A 16,910-nucleotide genomic window follows, 5' to 3' on the forward strand; every position below is an offset into this window, starting at 1 on the left:
CAGTATAGGCCACAATATAGCAAAGGTATGCCTGGGGGGGCCTGTCAGAAATTGTTGGCCAGCCCTAATCTGAGAATGACAAAGCACTTTTTTGTCAAGGATCATGTGTCTTAATGATTGCACCTGTATGACATAAGAATTTCTTTCCAATATGGAAAATACCTCATCATTTCTGTTTCAGGTGGGCCAAACAGAAATGTGACTGTGAATCAGGCGCCTTCCTCAGGAGACTGGGGCTTACCGAGCTCCAAGGCCAGCCGCATGGAACCCGTGAATTCAAATGCCATGGGGAGACCAGGAACTGATTATAACGCTTCTTTACCCAGACCTGCCATGGGCGGCTCGATGCCTGCCATGCCACTTCGGTCCAATAGCGTCCCAGGTGCGAGACCAGTGACGCAGCAGCAGCAGCCGCCACCGCCACAGATGCTTCAGATGCGTAAGTAGCCCCTTCAGAAGAAAAGAAAACTGGATGTTTTAGCCCAACTTTTGCCATTGACTTATTTGAACATTTACCCCACCCACCTTTTTTTTTTTTTTTTTGCTCCCCCAGGGCCTGGTGAGATTCCCATGGGGATGGGGGTCAGTCCTTATGGCCAAGCAGCACCATCAAACCAACCTGGTTCCTGGCCAGATGGCATGTTGTCCATGGAACAAGGCCCTCATGGGACCCAAAATAGGTGGGGCTTTATTAAGTGGCTCTATAGAGAATGGAAACATTGGATTATCCAGAAGAGGGTTAGAGCATAGGAACAAACCTGGAAGAGAATGAGAAAAACTCTCTATGAATGAGGTACTCATTGCCACCTGTGTGTAAGATAATGCCGAGCCAGCAGGCGGCGGTGGTGACTGGAGAGAGAAGAGACAGCGCTGTACTGTCAGCCACCAGGACTGAGTGGTCGTGCCTGGAGCTGCCACATGCCATAGTTGTCTCATAATGTAACAGTCCTCTGCCACGTGGAGGGGATAAGCTGGCACTAGTTTGACAAGCTAAATGGTGCTCGGAGGGTGAGCCTTGCTTTTCTGCAAAGTTCATTATTAAAGATAGGATAATTCTTTTTTAAAATTGTTTAAAACATTTCAGGGATGAAGGTGGAAGTAAAATAAAGCACTCTTTTGTTTTTGTGGATTATGCCTGTATTTCACATTTTAGCTTGGCCAGTAACTCGTTTGCATGAAAGAGGCCACCTGTCAGTGTCAGCTCTAACTTGAGTTCTACAATAAATTAAACAAATGAAAGCGAATTGATCTGTTGAAAAGATGGACGTGTAGTTACATGAGTTTTTTGGCTTGATTGTTTCTCTGCTCAGTAGAGAGCAAATAGTTTCATCACAGAGTTTTTCTGAGGCTGGATATATTGTCTAGCTCCATGCTCCTGTAATGTCAGAGAACTGTGGCATTGCTGTGGGTGTGTGGGGTTTGTCAGTACGTGAGCTCTGCGGGCCATGTATGCAACCAAGTTATTTTGGTAGATCCCCAGACTCAGTTCAGCATGTCTCCCTTTTTTCTCATTCTTTTTTTGATTTTTCCAACCTGCAAGTATCCTAACTGTCACTTCTGTTCTAGTAGGATCTTAAAAACACTGCCCTCTTCATGCCTCCCATCCTTCTCCCTGCCCCTGCCAAATCTCTGCTGTCCTCTAATATCTAGCAGTTACGTTTTGGTGGTGGGGTTGGAAGTTGTGAGCTAGGATGTGGTGGTTGAAGATGACCTGGTGAGGTTTAGAATGATGGGTCTTGAATGTAAATTGATGCCACTTGTTCTACTCTGCTGTTCTGTTAGTTTATAATTAATACTTGTATCATTTGAGTTATTGCATGTTAAAAATACTGTGTGGGGTTACTTTGCTTTTTTTCCAGAGGAAAAGCACCATTAGTTGATTACATGTCTCTTTTTAGGCCAATTCTTAGGAATTCCCTGGATGATCTCCTTGGGCCACCTTCTAACCTAGAAGGCCAGAGTGATGAAAGAGCATTGTTGGACCAGTTGCACACACTCTTGAGCAACACAGATGCCACAGGCCTGGAAGAGATTGACAGAGCTCTGGGCATTCCTGAGCTTGTAAATCAGGTAGGTAGCAGTACCATGGAAGTAGAAGTGCGTGTGTGCGTGTGTGTGTGGTGTGTATGTATGTGTGGTGTGTGTGGGTGCGTGTGTGATGTGTGTGTGTGTGTGTGTGTGTGTGTGTGTGTGTGTGTGTGTGTGTGTGTGTACAACAGAGCTCTGGGCATTCCTGAACTTGTGTACCATGGAACTAGGGGGGTATGTGTGTGTCTGTGAGAGAGAAGCCATGTATGACAGCACCTGATCTTTCCTTTTCCTTATGATAAAGTACTGTGTTCGTGGATATGAGCATTAAATTTAGAAAATACTTTTTAATTGTGATAGAACATCCAGCAGTTTGCTGTTTTATAAAGATGTCACATTTTAGGCACCCACAGAAATGATACAGTTAAAACCACTATATGGTTTTAAAAATGCTGCTTTTTGCTTATGTTATAACGTTGAATCCTTATTTTTATAATTAACTTCTCTTTACTACCTAGCAGACAAGTGTATACTCTGAGGAGGCAGACTTTTTTTTTGTGGTAATCAAAACCTGTTTACAGTGGTAAATCTGTGAACATCTCAACACCACCACCTCCTATTTGCAGTCATCTGTTCAGCTGTATGAAAATACACCGTTTATGAATCTATCTTTTGAAACATGAATTTTGTAGTGGATCTTTTCCCATATAGGATGCATGTTTGGGGTCACTGCTTCAGTCTGTGTGTTCAGTGATAAGCGGGGAATGGTCCTTGGTTCTCAGGCTTTGTTGGGAACAGGTATAAAAATGTGTGTACTCTTAACGTGGCAGCACTCTACAGAGCTTTTTAAAGGGTGGGTGAGAAACACAGAGCGGTGATGATGCCCTCCTGGGGGTACCAGCCATCTGTGGCCCTGCTGGGGCCCTTACTGGCTAGGGAGAACATGAGGGTCCCATGAAGACCAAGAAACTAACTGCCGCTAGGATTTTACTGAAGCTGAAAATAGCTTTCTTTGTCCTCATGATAAAATAGTTAATGGTGCTTATATAAAATTCTGACAATCACAAAAGTCCATATGTTTTTAAAAAGTTGAACATCCTCCATAATCTTGGCACAAAGAATCATAAGTAACTTTTGAGTGTATATATAAAAAAAGAGAGTGGACTGAATATACTTTGGCAGTCTGTTTTACCTTAAGAAAGTCGTCAGTCATTTTTGTTTAATATATACTTTAATGGTCAAATAGTATCCATTTTATTAAACACTATTTAACCAGTTATCTACTGATGAAAATTTAATTGTTCCTCAGTTCAGTTCAGTTCATTTCAGTCGCTCAGTCGTGTCTGACTCTTTGCGACCCCATGAATCGCAGCATGCCAGGCCTCCCTGTCCATCACCAACTCCCGAGTTCACTCAGACTCATGTCCATCGAGTCAGTGATGCCATCCAGCCATCTCGTCCTCTGTTGTCCCCTTCTCCTCCTGCCCCCAATCCCTTCCAGCATCAGAGTCTTTTCCAACGAGTCAACTCTTTGCATGAGGTGGCCAAAGTACTGGAGTTTCAGCTTTAGCATCATTCCTTCCAAAGAAATCCCAGGGCTGATCTCCTTCAGAATGGACTGGTTGGATCTCCTTGCAGTCCAAGGGATTCTCAAGAGTCTTCTCCAACACCACAGTTCAAAAGCATCAGTTGTTCCTAAGTATTGTTATAATTCTGTGAATTATGTACATCTTGTTCACGGAGGCTGTTTTCTTAGCCACAATCCAAGAGAAAGGATGACTGGGTTAGAGTGTTTATTTTAGAGATTTATCTACATCCTCTCGGGTGGTTTTCCTGAACGATTGCATAGCTGCTTTTCTACAGCAGCGTGTGATGACTGCAGTCCGTCACCCTCACCAGCACTGCTGGCCCGGCCCCCGAAGAGGAGAGAACCCATGGTATGAATGAGCAAGTGACTGGACAAGTACTGAACGTGACTGTTCTTGCCAGTCTAATGGCCAACACAGATTCTTGTTTTAAATCATATTTATCTGTTTAGCAAGATTGAACATATTTTGTATTTTTTGGTGATTGAGATGTATTTAATAGTTCTGATGGCTTTTTATTTTGTTGATCTCAAATGGTGCTTTTTGTTTAGCTATTGATTTGCTTGTTGATTCCCAGGTGGCTCAGCTGATAAAGAATCCGCCTGCAATGCGGGAGACCTGGGTTTGATCCCTGGGTTGGGAAGATCCCCTGGAGAAGGGAACTGCTACCCACTCCAGTATTCTGGCCTTGAGAATTCCATGGCCTTGAGAATTCCTATATAGTCCAAAGGTTGCAAAGAGTCAGACACAGCTGAGCAACTTTCACTTTTCATTTTCCTTTGTTTAACAAATAACTTGTCTTCTGTATGCCATTCAGTCTTTTCTTGGAGACTGAGGAGCAGTAGTGAACAGCTTAATTTCCTGCTCCCAGAGCTCAGGCACGGAGCTGCACTGACGGAAGTGGACGTGATGAAGGCGCAGTTATGAGGAAAGGCATGTGATGCTGCGAGACCATTTTATTTAAGGAGCCTTTTCTTAGGGTGGGGCGGGATGTTAAAATGTCTCTGAAAAGCATGTTTACAGGATGACGGTTAACTTGTCCAATGTCCTATAAATAGTTTGCCAAGTTTCTTTTAGCGGGAGCTTGTTTATAGTTCATTCTTAAGTTTAAAAATGTTTCTGATTTCAAATCCAGGTCGATGAGATAGCGATTAATGGGGACTGGTTTGAATAAGAAAGGTTCTTCTGGAGAGATGACATATAAGTTGATACCTGAAGGATGAGAAAGAGCCAGCTAGGCAAACAGCTTAGGGGAAGGATGGTCTAGAAGAGGAACAGCTAACTCAAAGGTGCTTAGCTAGGAAAGAGCTTGTGCGTTCTAGGAAGTGGCTGAGGTTGGTGAGAGCAAAGGGGGAGTGGTGTGAGCTGGGGGAGGTACTTTCTCTGTGTATTAGGAAGCCATGGAACGATTGTCAGCAGAGTCCTTGCTCGGCTGAATCTGGTCTTCCTTTTTTTGTTGTACTTTTTATTTTTTAGCAAAGTAATCTGTTTTTAAATTAAAAATAAAATGATAGAAAAATATACTTATGGAAGAACCACAGTCCTTTGCCCCACTGGAAGATAGTGAAACTCACCTCTTTATTTTGATAATATTTATAAGAAATATGCTTATGCAGCTATTTCTTTTACCAGCTTTATTCTGTCTATTGATTCCTGGATTTGAAAGTTGACTATACATTTATAGTCCCTTATCTGAACCTGGGTATCAGATATGCTTTGAAATTGAGGAATTTGGGGATTTTAGAAGCTTAGAATAGTGCATTGGTACACTGTATATTACAAAATACTCTATATTTCGAGCAGTACTATAATTTGGGGGCAATAGCCTGTGATCAAACGAGCTAATAATTCTACAGCAAAATACATAATCACACTAAGTGAGATATTATAGAGATTTATGTATTGCTTCTTACAGGTTCAGGCCAGGTTTTGCTGCAAAATACATTGGGTACTAATGAAAAATTTTTAGTCTTCTTTTTTTAGAGCTTAAAATTTTTTTTGGAATTTTAGATAAGAAATTGTATGTCTGTATTTATATCCTGTTCATTCAGTAAGCACCCCATGCCTGTACCCACTGCATACACATGGGCACACACATATAGTCTCTACCCTCAGTGTAACTGTGTCAAAAATTCTAAGTTGAAAATAATTTCCTCTTATGAAAAAATAGTTCCATAGTTTCTGGCATCCAGTGTTGTCCTTGAACCGTATTCCAGTCTGATTCCTCTACTTTTGTGTGCTACCCATTTATTCTCTTCGGAATTATTTAGGAACCTTTTCCCTCTGAAATTTCATGATTCCTTGTCTTGATATGGGTCTTGTTTCATTCATTCTGCTGTGTATTACTAATAGACAAGCAGATATTCCCTTTGATTTGGGGGCATTTAAAAATATTTCTTCAATGATTTTAATCTTTTTTTCCTGATCTTTCTGGGATGTCTGTTGACATGTTGGGTGTTACATGGGTTCTGTGGTGGCTTTTTATTTTTTTTAATCTTCTGTACTTTTAAGTTACTTCCTGTTTGAGTCACTTTGATATTGGAAGCTTTCATCATCAAGTTATCCTTGATTGGTGATCCTTGATTATCTTTTTATATTTAAGAATGTAGGATCAGTTGTCTTCACTGAAAGTGATTAACTGGGAGTGGGGAGACTGGCCTTTATTTCAGATCCCCCCAAATTGCAGCATGTTGTCATTGCCCCCATCCCCCATACAGAATTTTATATAGATTTCCTAGAGAAGACTCTTTCTTTCCTAGAAATTTTTAAATTACCTGGTTGCATTTTGGGGGCTGAGATGGGGAGGCAAGTTGATGATCCTGTAGTGCTTAAGATATAAAGTTCTAAAATATAAAAATTTACTAGAAATTATAAGGATCTAAGATTCCCTGTTTTCAGTCCTTGCCCTGCTCCTGCCCTCTTCTGGGCTTGGTGTCCCTGAAGCAAGGCCTTGTGGAAGTAGGTGGAAGATACAGCCATTTGGAACTGGGGGGCTCCCCTGCTCTTGCTCGGACTCCTGGTCAGCCCCTTATCTGGGCGCACTCCTTGGCCTTCTGCCGTCCACAGTGGAGTGCTGCCGTAGCGCCACGGGAGACGTGGACTCAGGCCTCAAGGGGGTTTTCTCTGCAGGTAAATGGTTCTCAGGTTCTCCTTTCTGTCTACCGGATGCCTATTCAATTTTTTTTATCTTGTTGCCTTTAATATTCTCTCTCTTTTTTTTTGATAAATACTACCTTTTAACTTGTTTGCTGTCATTTTAGCAGGGTTAGCAAGAGAAGTAGAGGTGTGCTATATTAACAGTATGATTTACTTTGTAAACAGAAACATCAGATTGCTGTCTAGAAGAGGCACAGAGTAGAGGTGTCTTGGGAAGGGTCATGGCATTGGACTGATAGGAAGAGAAGCCTCTGTGATACGTCACCAAGGAAAAGCTGACAGGACTTGGGCTGTGTGTACACACGTGTGCACTTGCACACTTGGGAAGGGGACGGCGAGAAATCGAGGTGCTGGCATTTAGTTCCAGGTACAAGATGTTGCCATGTGTTGTGGTGAGTAGTGAAGATTGAAGGAGAATTGGGCCTTTTTTTTTTTTTTTCCTGTAGGAATTTATCCTCTACATGTTAAGTTTGAGATGCCTGGCACATCTGGGTAGAGATGTTGAATGGGCTTCTTCATGAGCACAGTTAAGAGTCCAAGGCCCTGGAGCTAGAGACAGACACTTGACAGTTGTCACCAGTGGGAGAGAGAAAGGAAAGAAGAGGGCCTGGCGCAGATGCACTCTTAACAGGCCTCCAGGGAACGGCCCGAGAGGGGCAGAGCGTTGGGAATGGGGTCACGGTCGCGAGGGGCGAGGTGTGCTTTGGGCCCAGAGTGGGTGAGGGTGTTGACTGCACGCGTGGCACTGCCTGAGGACGAGCAGATAAAGGCCACTGAAGCACTGCCTGGCTTTTCTTATCTTAACACTGCAGGCTGTCCCCTCCTTCAGAGAGTTTAGTTTTTCTGCTGGATGTTACTTTGTATGTGTGGTTGGCATGCAGAGAAGTGATACCTGGCACATACCACTCAATAAATACTTGTTGAATTAATAGGTTTCTTTCTTCTCAGGTACAAATAGTAGTGGACAACTGACCACCTTTAGGTTTTGTTCATGTGGTGACTACACCCGGGGGGACATGAACTGTTGCTGATTAACCTGTCTCTACTAAATTTACCTCTTACCACATTCAGAAACATTCTTGGGCAGAGTACATGAGAATTCATTGTTGGTACAGAAATCTTGTTTGGAAGAAACAGTATTCCTCCAAATCCTCAGTACTTTGTTGATATTTGGCTCAGAAAATATTCGAGCGCGTCTCTCTATGTGAGATCAAGGGTGTTAGGACACAGCCATTAAAGACGGCATGGTCTCCGCTCTTGTGGAGCTTCAGATAGGAAGCTTGATTTTGGTGTTGAAACCCTGCAGCACCGTCATCACATACATTGACTTTATTTTTCACCTCTCTCAGTGGGTGTGGTTTCTGGTGCTTCCCCATGTGTACTTCACCATTCATTTATGTGTTTGATGTTTAGGGACAAGCGTTGGAGTCCAAACAGGATGCTTTCCCCGGCCAAGAAGCAGCAGTAATGATGGAGCAGAAGGCAGCATTATATGGGCAGACGTACCCGGGGCAGGGGCCTCCGATGCAAGGAAGCTTTAATCTTCAGGGACAATCACCACCTTTTAACTCAATGATGAATCAGATGAACCAACAAGGCAATTTTCCTCTCCAAGGAATGCACCCTCGGGCCAACATCATGAGACCCCGAACAAACACTCCCAAGCAACTTCGAATGCAGCTTCAGCAGAGGCTGCAGGGCCAGCAGGTAACAGTCACACGCCCATTTCGCCTTGCCCGCTTCCTCTTCTGTTTTCAGACTGTGTTCTTCCAGCTCCTGCCACTGGCTCTCTGTCCTTCCTCAACTAAAGAAATGCCTTTTGTTTTCATTGCTGTGTACCATTGTATTTGTATGGACAGTTCCTTGCTAGGGAGTGGTTGTACTAGAATTGGATACCTTTCTGTAAGAATATTCTACTGTACAAGTTGAGAAATAAAAAGTGTCAGGATTGCTGTTTGGGGAGAATAGTGTTTCTTGATGGCTTCATAGCTGTAGAGATAGAGAGTTTTTATTATTAAAATGTCCTTGCTATTAATAGACAGGTATCGAAATCTTATTGGCTTCCCTGAGCTCAGTTGGTAAAAAAAATCTGCCTGCAGTGTGGGAGACCTGGATTCAATTCCTGGGTTGGGAAGATCTCCTGGAGAAGGGAAAGGCTACCCACTCCAGTATTGTGGCCTGGAGAATTCCATGACTGTGTATAGTCCATGGAGTCACAGAGTTGGACACGACTGAGTGACTTGCAGTACACTATGAAACCTTACTGATTTGAGCACTCTCTTTAAGGAACCTCTGCTTTCTAGATGTGTTATAAAACTTGAGCTCTCTTAATATCTTTTCCCATTGTTCCTTAGTTCGTACCAAAGTTTTAGGGATTTAATTGTTTAAATGTGGGGAAACTGAACCACACAAGCAGATGAGTGAGCTGAGAATCCAGCGAGCTGAGGGCTCTTGCATTGATGTTCCCTGAAGTCAGTGTAGCTACTTAGGAGAGCTGTGTTAATGCGCTCACGGTGTCCCTTTTCTTCTTACAGTTTCTTTCCAATAAAAATTACCTAGGAAGAGGTAACAGAAGTAGTTTTCTCCATTGTTACTTTTATAAAATCAAAGCTATTTCCCCAGTGGCCTAAATTATGCCAGAGAAAATTGACTTTATAAATCCTTTGGGTTCCTGTTGAAGATACTCTTTAAGGTGTAGGATTGCACTTCCACTTTTCCTCCTGATACTGAACATGAAAGCCTCCTGTGTCAGCCAGGGCCTTTTTAGCACCAACCTTTTTGAAATGTGAACGTGTACTGGTTTAGCTTAGCCATAACTTAGCCAGGTTAATGGGTTTAGAGGTGTTGTCACGATCTTGCTGGGTGGTGCTGAGGGTGTAGATAGTTGTTCTGGCCTCATTAATGAGCTCCACTTGCATCCTAACCACCCTGTCTCTCCCCAGTTTTTGAATCAGAGCCGTCAGGCACTTGAAATGAAAATGGAAAACCCCACTGTTGGCGGGGCGGCGGTGATGAGGCCCATGATGCAGCCGCAGGTCAACTCCCAGGTGAGGTTGTGTCTCTTCGTGCTCAGGGCTCGAATGCTCTGCACAGGGCTTGGCCCCTGCTTGACTCTCAGGAAATATTTGTTAAACAAAGACAGTACACAATCTCAAATTCCTTGTGTAAGAAACCATCCCAGGGTCCTGTCACACTTTCCTTCTTCCCTTCATCTTTTCCTGTTGGTCACTAGGAAGAATCAGAGGAAGAGGTTCTCTTTTATTTTAAACCACTGATTGGTGTTTTTAAAGTTAATTCCCTTTGTGATGACATGCTATGTTGTGAAACTGCTACCACTTTCTTTTTAGGGATTGAAAATAATAAATCTGTAAACTTTTCTCTGTTTCTGGATTGTGAAACTACATTCTCACTGGGTAGAATTTGATATAACAAGTCTAAAGCAGCAGGAAAAAAAAAAATCATAATCCCACTCTCAGTGACAGTCTTTGAGATGACTGATTTCCCATGGTGGGAGGGATGTTCTTAATGGTCTCTGCCTCCAGCCCAAGCTGGACACTGTATTAAGGCATTTCCGTAGTGTGCACAGGGCAAATGACTAAACGAAAATCCCTTATTATGGTTTGAAATACTGTTAAACAACTGTGAAATGCCTAGTTTTCACTCTCTTAGGTGTGCTTGGAAGTACCAGTACCTGTATATTTTCTTGATAATCAGACATCCTGTATCAGCTGAGCTAGGATAATTTCTAAAAAGGTGATTAAGTTTTGCTTTTTGGAGATGCTGAACAAGGAGGCTGATCTCCTAGCTGGCAGATCAGCTTCCTTGTTCAGTGCTTTGATGACGTCACCTCCTTGCCCTCCCCCGTCAGAGGCTGAGAAAGACTGCAAGGCCTTCAGGAGTGGATTCACGCTTCTTCGCATGTAACTGCACTGCTTTGCTTTATCGTTGGCTTCTCTTTTGTTTCTCCCCCAAACAGAGTCTTCATTCCTGCCCCTTTGTTTTATTTCACAGTTTTTGAGAAGTTTGTCCTCAAATTCTACTCCTAAATATTCTCTTGCTTTGAGGACTGTTTTCTAATTACGTTAAAGCCTGATGACTTGACTGCTTTCATCCCCTGTTGTTATTGTTTAGTTGCTAAATTGTCTGACTCTTTTGCATCCCCACAGACTGTAGCCTGACAAGCTGCTCTGTCCATGGGATTTCTCAGGCAAAAATTCTGGAGTGGGTTGCCATTTCCTTCTCCAAGGGATCTTCCCCACCCAGGGATTGAACCTTCTTCTCCTGCTTGGCAGGTGGATTCTTTACCACTGAGCCACCTGGGAAGCTGCTTTTGTCCCCTAGCCCCCAATAATACAGAGGTCCCTGTTCTGCTCCCCCAACACCCACCCCCATACTGAGTCAGAAAGCTGTTACCATAATGAGAATTGGGCATTTCCTTTTTTCTAATGATAAAGAAAAGCATTGGGTGTTTTTTTCTTTGATACCTAATGTGTCATGGGTGCACCATACATGTGAAACTGGCTGACTCTTGCTATATGTGTGTAATTGTGTTTTCTCTGGTGTTAGCAGGGTTTCCTTAATGCTCAGATGGTCGCCCAGCGCAGCAGAGAGCTGCTGAGCCATCACTTCCGGCAGCAGAGGGTGGCGATGATGATGCAACAGCAGCAGCAGCAGCAGCAGCAGCAGCAGCAGCAGCCCCAGGCCTTCAGTCCACCCCCGAACGTGACTGCGTCCCCTAGCATGGACGGGGTCCTGGCTGGGCCTGCCATGCCGCCAGCTCCACCCCAGCAGTTTCCATACCCACCAAATTATGGTACACTGGACGGTGATCATGTCTACCCCCAAGTAACATTCCTGAGGACATAATGTTCACTAGATGTGTTGTATGTTAGAAACAAATGCTATTCACTCTCCTATTATTTCATAAAAGAAACAGATTAACCAAAAATAGCACAAGTCTACTTCAGTGCACAGGTGATTGTCATTGAGGTAGATGATCGCTCAATAGTTGAGGTTTCTCCCCCTTGGTCTTGTTTTTTCAGTTCCTCACATCTTAATTTGGAAGAAAGCTGTACCAGGACATCCCTGCCCCAGTATGTCCCAGGGTAGTAGAACTCTGCCATTGCTGAACAGTGAGAGGAAGGCGCTTTGTAGGCTTTCCGAGTTCCTTTCCTTGGTGGCTTGGGCATGTTAATTAAAGGCATGCCTCTGTGAGGTTCCAGAAACATGAAGGAGTGGGGCTCAAGGAATCTCTTCGGGAGCTGACATTTGAGGGTGCATCCCTCAGGGACAGGAGCCCTGTGCTCTAAAGAGGGCTGGAGGGCAGAGGGCCGTGACCTGGTGTCCTTGTGTCAGAAAGCTCACTGGGGTGGCTGCCCTTTGGGGGATCCAGATGGGGGTTATCTGTGTGGGAAGCCTGTTGCTCTGGTTGTCACCTTGGGGAGAAGCAAGAATTACTGATAGGCAGCTTCTTTATACATTATACTTAACCACATTCCCCCACCTTAAAAAAAGAAAAAAGGAACCTCAAGTTTCTATAGAAAGCTGATATTCTAGGGAGGTAGTGTTTGAGCGTAATAATTTATTTTTCTTCTTTCTCTTTTAAAGGGATGGGACAACAACCAGATCCAGCCTTTGGTCGAGTGCCTAGTCCTCCTAATGCGATGATGTCATCAAGAATGGTTCCTTCCCAGAATCCCATGATCCAGCATCCTCAGACCGCATCCATGTATCAGTCCTCAGAAATGAAGGGCTGGCCGTCAGGAACCCTGGCCAGGAGCAGGTGAAGAGCAGGGCCTTATTTTTTGGCTGTGTCACCAGGCTTGCAGGACCTCAGTTCTCTGGTCAGGGATCAAACCCAGGTCCTATGCAGTGAAAGTGCAGAGTCTAACCAGTGGACTGCTGGGAAATTCCTAGAACAGGGGCTTTGAAAGTCAGCCACCAGAATGTGCCGCAAGTTCAGGGAGTTAGTCTCTGTTTTGCAGCCAAGCCTGTTTGGATGGGGAGATCCAAAGGCCTGGGCTGATACTAGAGTGTTATTTGGCTCATCCATTCTGAGACACCTTCCTACTGTGTGCATATCCACAAGGGTATGAGCACAGACAACTGTGAAAGAGAGAAGACAGGCTGTCTGAGTTTTCTTGCTCATGTTCTCTGCTTAAGTATAGCAACAGATGGTGGTCTCGGTGTGCCTGTCCTGTGTTTTGAAAATGACCCAGGAGGTAATCTGCCACTTTTCTTTACAGCACCTTTCCCCAGCAGCAGTTTGCCCACCAGGGGAATCCTGCAGCATACAGCATGGTGCACGTGAACGGCAGCAGTGGTCCCATGGGGCAGATGAACATGAACGCTGTGCCCATGGCAGGCATGCCCATGGGTCCTGATCAGGTACAGGGTACAGGGTTCTGTTCCTTCCCTTTCTCAACATTATTTTTCCTGTTCTCTGGAGAGAACCAAAGCCTTAACTATAATGTAAAGGTCCTAGGTAGATTTCTAACTTGGATGTTTAACTTGAAATATATAATCCTTGAAAAAACTTTTGGTTTGAAGGCATTGGCCATTTGATACTTTTAGAAACCTGTATCTAAGAACTGAATTAGTCAGCCAGAGCCATGTGGCAAGCCATCTGTAGAGACATAGGGATTCTTTTCTGTTGGACAAAGCGTGTGTTTTACTCATGTTTCTTCTGGTTGCCAACAGAAATATTGCTGACATGTCTACGCCATGACCTCCAAGGAAATCACTGTACAAATGACATTGCGCTAGGATTACCGGGAGTAGTGAATCATTGTTTTAGGCACCCAGCTTCGAAGAAAGGACCAGCTCCAATCTCCATCAACGGTATTTCAAGTGATGTCATTTGAGCAGGACTGAATTTTAACCTGAAGTGTGGTATCTACCTGTTTTCATTCCCTCCTCTTATGTATCATAGTGTTTAAAACAAATATTTTTGACATTCTGCTTTTTGGGGATATGATTCTGGAGGTGCGGAGTGTTACTGATCGCAAACTGTCCTGTGTCCCTTTTTTTCCGCTTGGCTGTCGAGTCTTTGGAAAAAATAGAGGTGAGGCCAGAGAACATTGGAGAAATCAAGAGATGAGAACATCTGGCTTCTTGATAGTTGCAGTACTGGGTGAAGAGCGCGGTCCACATTTGAGGGTTTTTGTCGCAGGCTTGTGAAGGTGGCATTTCCAGGTTCTCCTTTAAGGATAGCTCCTAGCCTCCTCTTGGTTGTCCTAGGCTTTTTCCTAAATAGGATTTTTATCTGCCCCTAACGTCCTGTAATACTTCACCTCCAGGAATTGTCCTTGGTGTCAGATGGCTTGCAGAAGGGAAAACAGATGACAGTATTCAATTGCAGCAGTGGCAGTTTTTCACTTGCTTATGTGCAGCCGAGCGCACTTTATTTAAAAACTAATGGATACATGCAATATTCTCTCGGTCTTGAGGAATGGTGAACCACATTCCTAGTTGTTGTCTAAACTTACCTGTTGGGCAAGAACTACGATTTTTGTTGTTGTGAAAAGTACTGGTTTCACCCTTTGCCTATATGGTAGAGCAATAATGCTTTTTGAAAATAAACTGCAGAAACCCCAAGGCCAGGTACTGCATTCTGAATCAGAATTTCGCAGTGTTTCTGTGAATAGATTTTCTTTTGTAAATATGACCTTTAAGATTATTGTATGATGTAACATATGTATATACCTTTTTTTTTTGTAGGCCACAACAACTCATTTTTACAGAGTTTGTGAAGCTAAATATTTAACGTTGTCAGTTTCAGTAAGTTCAGTGTGGTGAGGTTACCACCAGAAGATGTGCCCTGGATTTTGTGGCCTGGGGGAGGGGCTGTGGCCAGCAGGCTTTCCTTGCTCCTGTTCAGTCTCTTAATCTAAATGCTTTTTAAAGCGATCATTTAACTGTAGACATTTACATTTTTTAAAAACAATTTCTCTACCAGAACTAAGCACTTCGTTAATTTGGGGGGAGAGAACAGATAAGGAGAAATAAACTTAAGAAAAAATCAAGAATTTTAAAAGATCAAGCAATTTGATTCCAAAGAAGAATGTTGGATTTTTAGGCAGTCCATAAATAGCAAGTCACAGTATTTTTTTTTTCCTAAGTTGAATGTGTCATCTTCTCATCCATTTTAGGAGTGTTCTAAGGTTTTGGTTGCTAGAACTTGAATCCTGCATTGAGATCTCAGGCGTAGAATCCTTGATGTGTGGTTTCTGCTCAGCTGAAACCACCTCTGCTCAGCTGTCTAGTCCTTCTACTGTGGTGTCCTGAGAATCGGAGGAAGTAGCATCATGGTTATTCCCTAAAGAGTTCAGTCTGCAGAGCAGCCATTTTCATGTGATTGAGAGCCAGGGTCTGACTGGGCGGCTTTGTATTCCCTCTCTCCCCCTCCACCACCCCTTTCTGCTGCTGCCGCTTGTCAGTTGGGAATAGGGAAGAAAGTCAAGTTTGATTCCCTTTACCTGGCTTACTTTATCAGGTTCAAGCAGTTGAATGAAATGGGGTTTTTAGACTGTCTATGAATTTCAAATGTCTGTTAGCCTTGGTGTCATTCTTAGCAATAACTGAGAGCCAGTTAAAAATTTTTTCACCAATTTAGCCAATCTTTCTAGGTGTCTCTGAAGGTAAGATCATTTGATTTCTTTGACTTGTGTATGACTAAGTGAAACCTGTTATTTCCGGAAACACCACTAGAGTCCATTTGAGTTTCGCACTCCCCCCACCTGGTTAAAAATAAATCTAAGACTACAGATCCATTAGCTTCCATCCCGGGGGCCTGCACTTTGCAGATAATGCATCCTCCGGTCTGGAGACAGAGGCAGAGCTAAGTAAGAGTCTCTTTTTAGACACAATTGCATCAGGTGTAGCTGCACGTTTCTTGAAGTTGCATGTATGTGGGAAGAAATAGAATGGTGCTCTTACCTTTCTTGACTTTTAATTAAAAACTCAGTTTTGGGATTCTTTTTCTCAGTCCGTTCTGAATCCAGGCTTAAGTGGAAGGCAACACCCCCTTTTTATATGGAAGAAAAGTGAAGTTTATTATAAGTTTTTATATTTTCTACTTGTTCATTGGTGCAAATTTAAGATTTTGATTTTCTTTTAATAGATGGCAGTCTTTGAGATAATTTGTTGTTTTTACCTTAATTCCCCTTTTATTTTTTATGGATAATTCTTTGTACTTCTGCTGCCTACCTCTCCTCCGACCCCCTCCCATCACTTTTTAAACCTTAGTATCTGTTGGGTGAACAGTATAAGTAATGTTTTCATCTGCTTTTAGAATGTGAGATATTTCCAGTACCTACTTTTTTTGCTGAATCCAAAGATATATAAATATAAATATATATATTTTATAAAGATCAAAATGATATAAAGGAGATAACATTTCTTCCTTTTAAAAAACAAATAGAAATCCATTGTTAATGTTCATATTATGATGCCACTTTTCTAAATCATGCATCTTGATGAAAAGGTGTAAATATCAATCAGCAGGATGCTTAATCAGTATTTAATGTCTGAGGTGAATTGGGGTGTATAGGGGTGGGTACTACAGAACATAGTTGGCTTGCTGTCCTGTAAAAGTTCCGTGATCCATAGACCAGTGCAGCTGAAAAGTAAACAGAATGGGTTGCCAGTTACCCATATGCCTGTCCAGTTAGTTCCCTTTTTATTTGCAGAAGCCATGCATTTGTTTGCAAGTGGGAAATTCATAGTAGTAAAACTGCTCGGACAGATGAACTGTCCCCTTCTGCAGAAGAGCAGGAGCTGCTGTTCAGCCCCAAGGCAGCCTGTATAATCACGAGCAGGGTGTTTTCTTTCTCTCTCTTTTGAAGAAGATGGAAATGTCATTCTGAGAGCAAGATTTAAATTCTCAGGAATTGACTTACAGTATTGAGAATGAATTCACTTTAAAACAAGTTTACATTAAATGTTGTTTGTAAAAAATCAAAATCATGCTTTACACTGCAGAGAATTCAAACCACATGGGCTAACTTATGAGACAGTTGAGTGGTAAGCTATGACTCCTTTGATCATTTTGGACATCATTGTAAATAAAGGTTTCTATATTTAAAATTGAAGGCCAAGAGTGTGCCGCTTTTTTTTTTTTTTTTTAATCCCAGTCGAAAG

The 16,910-nt window shown here is 42.8% G+C and overlaps 1 protein-coding gene across 1 annotated transcript in view; it reads left to right on the forward strand.

Moving 5' to 3' along the window:
* The window catches only part of NCOA3 (nuclear receptor coactivator 3), a 31,296-nt gene extending 14,489 nt beyond the window's left edge, over positions 1–16,807 (forward strand). Inside the window, exons 13-21 of the mRNA XM_068987681.1 lie at positions 182–439; positions 554–680; positions 1,899–2,070; positions 8,184–8,477; positions 9,713–9,817; positions 11,340–11,583; positions 12,378–12,552; positions 13,016–13,157; positions 13,470–16,807. Coding sequence (XP_068843782.1) covers positions 182–439; positions 554–680; positions 1,899–2,070; positions 8,184–8,477; positions 9,713–9,817; positions 11,340–11,583; positions 12,378–12,552; positions 13,016–13,157; positions 13,470–13,481 — 1,529 coding nt within the window. The 3' untranslated portion in view covers positions 13,482–16,807. The remainder of the gene's footprint in view (positions 1–181; positions 440–553; positions 681–1,898; positions 2,071–8,183; positions 8,478–9,712; positions 9,818–11,339; positions 11,584–12,377; positions 12,553–13,015; positions 13,158–13,469) is intronic.
* The last annotated feature ends 103 nt before the right edge of the window (positions 16,808–16,910 follow it).

The sequence above is a fragment of the Capricornis sumatraensis genome, chromosome 15 (genome assembly GCF_032405125.1).
Source record: "Capricornis sumatraensis isolate serow.1 chromosome 15, serow.2, whole genome shotgun sequence".
NCBI lineage: Eukaryota > Metazoa > Chordata > Mammalia > Artiodactyla > Bovidae > Capricornis > Capricornis sumatraensis.